Source organism: Mus caroli, chromosome 11 (assembly GCF_900094665.2).
Source record: "Mus caroli chromosome 11, CAROLI_EIJ_v1.1, whole genome shotgun sequence".
NCBI lineage: Eukaryota > Metazoa > Chordata > Mammalia > Rodentia > Muridae > Mus > Mus caroli.
Genome location: NC_034580.1, coordinates 36087109 through 36096355, shown reverse-complemented (window position 1 = coordinate 36096355; position 9247 = coordinate 36087109). Strand labels below are relative to the sequence as shown.

Sequence of the window (9247 nt, the reverse complement as noted above, 5' to 3'; positions counted from 1 at the left end):
CGCTATGGGGGACTTTTGGGATAGCATTGGAAATGTAATTGAGGAAAATATGTAATAAAAATATTAAAAATTAAAAAAAAAAGAAATCCTAGAACCCTGTGTTTTTGGTTAAGCTTCTAGGTTTATTAGCCCCCTTCTTGGACACACACCTCAAACTGTCAGCACTGTAGCAGCATTCAACATGATTCATATTCGAATAGAGTGAACGCTTCTAGTCAGCATAGTGGTAGCAAGATCACTATAGCAGCTTTACTAATTGTGTGTGTGTGTGTGTGTGTGAGTGTGCACATGTGTGGATGTTCTTACACTTGTGACATGGCACACCTGTGGAAACCAGGGGATAATTTGTAAGTGTTGCTTCTCCAGGGTCTAACTCACATCACACTAGTGGCACCGTTACTAACGGAGCCCACCTCACTAGCCCTTGTTTCCATTTTAAATGGGGAATGCTGCATGGAAATTCAAAAGAGAAATTCTTAGATTGCACTCATTTCATTTCTACTTTTTTTGTGGAGGTGCAAAACTTGTAAAAAGAAAAAAGGAAAATTTAGCTTTAGACTCTCATAATAACTTAAAGATACCTTTAAAACTTGCAAAATATGTACACACATTATAAAGGAAAGCATATTTTGACATTGATTTTAGGTCAAAATGAATTTAGAAATTGATTGTCCATTTATTTTATTACTCGATTATCAGTGCAATGGCTCATATCCTAGAAAATGTTGGCCGAGTCTAAAGTTGTGACTTAAAGCATCCAAAATATAATTATACTATTATTTTTCAATGCAGATATAACCATGTGTGGTTGTGCACACCTGTAATTCCAGCACTTGAGAGTCTGAGGCAGGAAGATGTAAATTCAAGGCCAGCCTGGCTTTGTGGGGAGACCTTGTCTTATAAAATAATAACTTGGATACAAACTACATAGCAACTGAGTAAAATAAACATCTTATATATTTTAACAGGAGTTTGGTAAATGGCTATATGCTTGCAATACGCTCTCTACAGATACTGTTATGGCTCATTTCCCAGAAAGTTCACGTAGGCTTCAGTTCCTACTCTTCTACCAAGACAAGATCCTGCCTTTCACAAAGATAGAATTTTCACCTGTTTTGGAATCACAATCTCTGTGCGTAGCTTCATTCACCCAGAGAAATGATTTAGATTCATTTCTGTAGCTTTTTTTTTTCTTTATATCACTAAGTAATATTCCCAGTATGGATGAACCTGAATTTGTCTATCCATTTATCTGTTGACGACTGATAGGTTGGTTTCAAGTTTCATGCCGTCGGTCAAGCCTGAGAACCTGAGTTCAATCACCTAGGTCCAAACAGGAGCAAAGCAGCTCCTACAAGTTACCCTCTGTCTTAAACACATGCGCACGTATGCACACACACTATGTCACTCATTCCCCATTTCCCCACAGCAACAGGCACAGAAAGAATACATGTCAAAAAGTGCACTTAAGCAGTTACGGATACTCAAGTAGAAGTCTTCATGAATGGGGTCTATGCTTTCATTCTTCATTCTCAAATGGTTTCATTATTTCCATACTCCCGCTGTCATAGAGTTCCATATTCATTTGTTTCTCCATCCATCTGTTGACAGCTGTTTGGTTTATCTAAATTTTGGGCCATGTCAAATTAAGGGGTCTGGTGAGATGACTCAGTGGGTCAACGTGCTTACATTCTAATTGTTGAAAATGTTTGCAAGTAAAGGCATTAAGAATGAATGAGCCACAGTAACACAGTCACAGTTTTGACCTAAAGACACTTAAAAAACCAGGTGCAAAAAACGTGAGTCTGAGCTTCCTTCATTTCTTGAAGGTAGGAGATCAAGTGGCTGTAGAGGCACTTTCTTCCCTAGAAGCAAAGCTTATTACCATTCAAATTACTGACCTACAGTTCTTTAAATATTCTGAGTATGTTCTCTTTAGGTATATGTATTTAAATTATTTTTCAGTCTGTATTTTATTTATTATTTATTTATTTATTTTGGGTTTTTTCAAGTCAGGGTTTTTCTGGATAGCCCTGGCTGTCCTGGAACTCACTTTGTAGACCAGGCTAGGCTGGCTTCCAACCCAGAAATCTGCCTGCCTCTGCATCCCAAGTGCTGGGATTAAAGGCGTGCGCCACCACCACCCATAGTCTGTATTTTATTAATAGTCTTTTACTAAGCAAAAGTGGTTCACTTTGAGGAATTTCAATTTATCTAATAAAAACTGGTGGTTTTAATTTCACTGTTCTATCTGAGATATTTGAAGATATTGCCCTATATTTTTTCCCCTGATATTGTAGCTTTTGCATTTTGATAGGACTAATTGTTAAGATATGTACTTAAATGCAGTACCTTCCCAACACCCCTCTCCCAGTTTCTTGACCCTTGCTGGGTATTCTGAATGCCTCCTATGGTTTGCCATACGCCATATGTCCTCTGGCTAGACTATAAAGCTGCTCCATGATCTCTTCCACCCCCACAAGATAGGGTTTCTCTCTGCAACGCTGACCCTCCATCTGTAGACCAGGCAGACATGGAACTTACACAGATCTTACCTCTACTTCCAAGAGCTCCTTTGAAAGGCCCGGGCCATCACTTGCTGAGTGATATTTTAATACTCAATTTCAATACTAGCTTCTGTTGATCTTAAAGTTAAAATTGTGCAATACCATAAACCCAGTGTGCCAAAGCTGAACTAAGCCTAAAATCATCCTTGAAACTCATAAAAATAGGTTTCTGCTTCATTCCTGGAAAATGGCTGTACTTTGTTGGTGGTGTTACAGGCGGGTCTGGGAAGTACTGATGAGCAGTATTTTTTAAGGCTTGGCTAAATTTAATGGAAATGGCCAGATCTATGCATTGTTACTACTAGAATTTTTATTTTATTTTATTTTATTTTATTGGTTTTTCGAGACAGGGTTTCTCTGTGTAGCCTTGGCTGTCCTGGAACTCGCTTCGTAGACCAGGCTGGCCTTGAATTCAGAAATCTGCTTGGCTCAGCCTCTCAAGTGCTGGGATTAAAGGCGTGCGCCACCACGCCCGGCCACCACTAGAGTTTTTAAATTGGCAGTTGGAATCATTAAGTTTAAAAAAGGAATGGGGAGAGTTTTTAACTCAAGTTTCCGTTACCGTAGTGTGTGAAACGTGTGGAATATTTCACAACAGGAATCAATTGCTTGGTGTACTTCCCAACCGTTGGCTCATTCTTTCTACAAGAGACAAAGTCAACAAGTTCTACCAGGGAATTGCAGGGGTTTGTTTGTTTGCTTATTTGTTTGTTTGTTTTTAGTTCTGCCATATGGATTTCAGTAGTGGGTCCTCCCTTGACTTGCAGTTAAGCATGAAACTTCTCATTGGGTAGTTTCAAAACTAGCAGGAGGAATCAGCTGCTAGCTTACTGCACTGTGGAAAGCTGCACGAGATTCCAGGGTTGGAATGGAAATGCTAATTTAAAAGGTCAAGCGGAGCTGCGCCTCACGTTTTTGGCGTCCGTGTGCTCCGTGCGGGCGGAGCGAACAAAGACCGGGCCAGAGAAGCCAGACGCCCAGATCCCTCTCGCTGCGTTTCCCCAAAATAGTTCTGGAATCATGCCTGAAATGCCGGAGGCCATGGAACAGGTAAGAGCTAGCAATTCAAGACTCGGTGGCGGCTCGGCGTTGCGCTAAAATCGATTCCAAACGACTGCTAGGAGCAGAAAGGGTGTAAATAAAATGCTAGCCGGTACCATTTATTTCCTTAAGAAACGTAAGCTTGGGACACAGAATAAACTATCTGAGGTTTCTGACCCAGGAAATCAAGCCCAGTTTAATAAATAAGACGTGAAGCAGAACGATAATTTCATTCTCCACATTGAGTGCAACTGTAGTGAAGGCTCCGTGTAGTGTAAGATTTAACCCGTGGTGCATGCCCAGGTTTTTTGTTTTTTTGTTTTTTGTTTTGTCTTGTGGGGCTTGAATCTGCTAATGGTACTTTCAGTTCCAGTTTGCATTCTTTGAGACGTGACCCCCTTCCCCCCCGCCATCGGAAGCCAGACATTGGCTGTAAACAGAGCCTTTTCTTATTAAGTAAGCTAAGCCCAACTTTTGCCTGACTTGTGTCAAACCGTATTCTTATATATAGGCAAGCAAACATTTTCTCGCTCTCTCACAAGGTTGCTCCGAGAATCACACTAATTGTGGAAATTTTTGAGTCTTCCTATTGAGTACGTTTTATGATCCCCTCTAGGAAGCAAACTACACACACCTCAACTAGAAACTTGAAATATTCTCACTTTTAATAAGGATGAGGGATCTTGGATTTGTCCCTCCCTCGGACTTCTAATTATTATTATAATTTAGTGTTGGGATAGCTAGCCCTTTTAATAACCATAAGACCTGGATTATTTTTAAAAAATCGAAAAGTAGGGAGCCTCAGGCTGCCTTTGTTTGCTCTTCCAAAGAATTACTTGAGTGAGGGAATAAATTCTTTAGTGGGGGGTGGGGAGAAAAACTATCACCTGACTGAGGAAAACTTTTCCCAAGGGGCTGCTTAATCCTTAGTCTAAAAATAAGCCAAAAGGATTCGGAAAATGAGGCCTTTGGGGGTAATTCAGGCAGTGGTCACGTTTTGGGGCGAGTTTTGAAATCCCTTATCGTGGGTGTCTGGATGGGAATAGATTGTTGGGTAGAGAGTGGGCGGAGAAAAAGTGTGCCCGGGCTTTTTTCAGGGTAAATTTCACTGGCTTGCCTGTTGCTGTGCTTCGGAGCTTGTAACCTGCAGGTTACAGTTGAGAGCTGAGTCAAACCCTGCGAGCTGTTGTTTCTGATTAACTTTTGAACAACCACACTGGGCTGGAAGAGCGCCTGGCACTCCGCCCTTCCTTGGCTCACTCATTTTAAGTCTTAGCAGCACCTCCTTGGCTTGGCACAAGCAGCCCCGGGCGTCGTCGCCCCCTAAGTGGAGCCTCCAAAGGGCAGCCAGGACGCCTGTTAAATCTACTTAAAGTTGACTGAGCTTGTTAACACAGTTGAGTTTCTCCTTCTGTGATTCTGAGGGGGGAAAATACGAAGAATCTGCCTTTTAGAAAGTAACATTCTCTCCCACACCTTTTTATTTTTAATCAGCTAAAAATAAACAGTTTTCAAACTTCACAGCATTTTTTTTTTTTTTTAGCATTCCAGAAAAACATAGCTTCCGGGGATGTTAATGACTCTGAGCACAGTCCTATTTTTATTCTTTCCTCTTGCCTTAAAGGACGAACCACACCTTGCCTAGGTTGGTTGTTCACTCCTGTAACCCCAGCCCTTGGGCGGGGAAACTAGAGAGGCTCAGAAGTTGCAGGTCTTTCTCTGAGCTCAAGGCCAGCCTGAGGTTCGGACTGCCTAAAACCAACTCAATCCAGCCTCAGCTCTGTGTTCATGGGACAACCCTTATCTTCTTGCCTCCTAACTTTACAGATGTTTTAGTCTACTTTCTATAATACATGCTCGGTTGACTCCTAGGCATTTCGCAGTCTGCAAACCTAGGCGAATCGATTCCTTACCCTTCACTAAGAAGGAATAAGTAGGAGGGATTTTAAAAAACAAACAAAAAAGCCAACACTCCTAAACCCAAGGAAGCCTGATTGCTTGGCCCAACACTCCTAAACCCAAGGAAACCTGCATCCATTGCTTGGCACCAGTGCCTGCGTTCTAACACTCTATCTCCTTAAGAACTGGCACATGGGCTGACAGCGTCCCTTGAGGTTCCGCCCCTTTTTGAATGCGTGGCGAGAGGCGGCCAATCAACGGGCGCGGCCAGGGCGGCGGAAGCCGGAAGCGGCAGCCGGGGTCGGCCTGGGCCTAGGGGAGGAGGGCCAAGGGCGCGGGCGCTGCGGCCCCTGGCAGTGCTGCGCTAGTGGAGGCTGCGGTCGCGACTGAGGCGGCGCAAAGACTGCGGGCATGGTGGGCCGGGAGAAGGAGCTCTCCATCCACTTCGTCCCCGGCTGCTGCCAGCTGGTGGAGGTGAGCTTCGGGGCATGGAGCCGGGGTGGCGCCTTTGAGTTTGTTTACCTCTCTCCCTGTAGGGCTGCGCTCACTCCCGTTGCAGGCGCGGGAGCGCGGAGGTGGAGACTCCCGGTGCTTCCCGCCGCCTCCGGCGGGCTGGCTCCCGTTTCAGTAGTCATCATCTTTGTTTTGTGTTTCTGGATCTTTAAGGACAGGGGGAGAGTGACTTTCCATAAATGGCGGTGTCGGCGGGGTCAACTTGGTGAATTTATAGTTTGCACGGGGCGGGTTCCTTGAGGCACTTTAAGGCTGTCAGGATTTCCGACTGTGCGGTGCTATGAACGCTTAGGAAGACAGGCACCGCCTGGAGTTTATTCTGTTCAGGAAGGTTTGAGCAGGAATTCCAATATTGGACTTTTAGCTCCTACGTTTTCTGAACCGCTGTATTTTGCGTGGTGGAAGACTGCTGAAAGAAATTGCATGTCTGGTAAACTTCCCCCAGCATGTTTCCAAGTCTGGTCCACGGTCCCTTGTTTCAAGCCCGTTAAGTACTTACTGACCTACAGAATGTATCCAGCACAGTCGATGAACTATTTATTGTGTCTTGCTGATATAAAAACGCCTCGGATGTGGCCAGTTTTTTTAATGCAAACTTTTAATTTGGGGGAGGGTCCTGTGCTTGCTAGAGTTACTAGAGATAAGGGAGTCCCTATTTGAGATGAGGGATCCTTGTTAAGAGTATGCCTCCATAAGATTAGGCTACCTAATCTTATGGAGGCATATCCTAATCTTAATATTAGGAGGTGAACCTGTGGTGCCTTTTCTTAATTGGCGATTGACTTGGGAGGGCGGAGCCCCTTGGGCTGGTATAGTCCTGTGTTGTTTAGGAAAGCTGGCTGAGGAATCCGTTAAGCGGTTTTCACTAGGCCTGTGTGAGCTCTTGCCTCCAGGGTCTTGTCCTAACTTCCTTCAGGGGCGAACAGTGATGTGAAAATGGTAAGCTAAGTACTTTCCTGCCAAACAATGCGTTGATGTTTTCACACAGCAATAGAAACCCTAACTAGAACTCAGTATGTGTTGTCCAGACTGGCCTTGGACTCAGATGCTTCTGCCTCGAGGAGTGCTGGGATTGAAGATCTGAGCCACCACAACCAGTTGTTAATGGGAAATTTTTCATTTGCGTGATGCACATTCAATATTATCTCCAAATGGCTGGGCCTTAGCTAAAGTTCGAATGTGTTTGCAGTTCCAGATTGGTGACGGCATGTGACCAAAGGTGTGTGCATATGAACATGTATTCGTGTAGGCTTAATGCATTTCACCAGTTCAGTAAAAGAAAAGTAGAGAGTGGTAAACTGAGTGTGCTAACTCATGGCTGTAATCTCAGTACTCAGGAAGTTTGTAGTGGTGGGGAGATGTGATTGCTTTTTAGAGTGGTTTTTTTGTTTGTTTGTTTGTTTGTTTGTTTGTTTTAAACAGTCTCACTGTGTATTCATGACTGGCCTCAAATCCGTGGAGATCTGCCTGGCTCCACCTCCAGTGGGCTGTGATTGATAATGCCACCACACCCAGCAACCTTTTTCATTAAAAAAAAAAATGGTACAGTTGCTGAGCGTGGCGGCTTATACTTCAGTCCCATCACTCTAAAAGCTGAGGCAGGAATGATTATCAGGCAAGCCAAGGTTACATAGTGAGGCCCTGTTTCAAAAAGCAAATAACAGGCAGAAGGTGCAGACAGCTGGGATCTGCATGCTGGTGTTGCTCTCTCAACCTGTGCAACTGACATTCACTCTTGTTGCCAGCTGAGAATTGGCATAGTTAATGTTAGTGAGGCAGCCTGGTACCAATTCCTGTTAAGAACACTGCCTGTGTGTACAGTGGAAGACAGGGAGTTGAGCTGTTCCCTCCTGAATTCCATTCCTATTAAGCAATCTAGATATCTTGTTTCTTAAATCCCAAGGGTGTCCAAGGATGTTACAGAGGTAGAGAGTGAATGTGAGACAGGGTCTTGCTTAGTGGGCCGCACTGGCCTGGAATCCCCTCCGCAGAGCAGGCTATGCTCAGGTTGCTGACATCCTCCTGTTTACTGAGGTCATCACTACACCTGGTTTACAGTTAAGCCTTTGGAGAGTTATGTTCTTGCCAAAGTTCGAAGAAAACATTTTGCCGGATCAAGTCTTCATTTTCATAAATTGCCTGGCTTAGAGCCAAGTGTTATAATGGATACCACATGAAGTCTCATTAATATTTTTAAAAAAAAATGTTTTGAAATTCATTGAATTGAAATCCTTAATAGATTTTTTTTCTATGTTGCCCTCCCCCATCCCTGTCAGGCCCTTTGATTTCAGCTTTTGTATATGCTAGAAACAGCTGATTTTTGGGGTCCTTAATTAAAGTATGTATGTTTACTAAATCATTTACCTGAAATGTCTTTGGATATTGCCTGTATATACGTGTGTGTGCACACTTTTTTTTCCAACTCAGAATTATGTGACTTTAACAGAAATAGGACCTTGTGATAAAATCTAATGAAAGTTTAAGCCACAGAGCTCGTGCTTTGGTTACAGGTGTGTGACTCTGCTGGCTGAAAACATTATCTTTAAAAAGGAAAAGCTGGCTTTACTTAAGAATTTGGCAGGAAAGTGTTACTCGGTTTTTGGAACTTTGCCTTGAGTATACAAAAATCAAAATATTCTTTAAGCAGTAATTTAAAATTTTTACTATGAACACAAATGTTTTTTCAGTTTTTTTTTTTTTAACTATCTGTATCTATTTGTCATAAGTATTTTGTGTAAGTAAATTTAGTGCTGACTGAAGGACATATTAGTTGACTTTATTCCAAATAAACTCCTATGAAATGTCGACCAATTTTCTTTTTTTTTTTTAAGATTTATTTATTTATTTTATGTATGAATACAATTATAGCTGACTTCAGACAAACCAGAAGAGGGTGTCAGATCCCATTACAGATGGTTGTGAGCCAGCATGTGTTTGCTGGGAATTGAACTCAGGACCTCTGAAAGAGCAGTCAGTGCTCTTAGCAGCTGAGCCATTTCTCCAGCCCTGACCGATTTTCAATCCTGTCAAAATGTGACTCATCACCCAGATATAGCTGTCTCTTGTGAGACTATGCCGGGGCCTAGCAAACACAGAAGTGGATGCTCACAGTCAGCTATTGGATGGATCACACGGCCCCCAATGGAGGAGCCAGAGAAATTACCCAAGGAGCTAAAGGGAACTGCAAACCTATAGGTGGAACAACAATATGAACTAACCAGTACCCC

At 43.0% G+C, this 9247-nt stretch overlaps 1 protein-coding gene across 2 annotated transcripts in view; it reads left to right on the top strand.

Annotated features, from left to right (window-relative positions):
• Window positions 1-3212: 3212 nt before the first annotated feature.
• Mat2b (methionine adenosyltransferase 2B) overlaps window positions 3213-9247 on the top strand; it is a 15960-nt gene continuing 9925 nt past the window's right edge. Inside the window, exon 1 of one of the 2 annotated variants that reach the window (XM_021176454.1) lies at window positions 3213-3617. In XM_021176454.1, the coding sequence (XP_021032113.1) occupies window positions 3588-3617 (30 nt within the window). In that variant the 5' untranslated portion in view covers window positions 3213-3587. Of the gene's footprint in view, window positions 3618-5776; window positions 5982-9247 lie in introns of those variants that run through there. The other variant, XM_021176453.1, reaches the window with a different exon arrangement.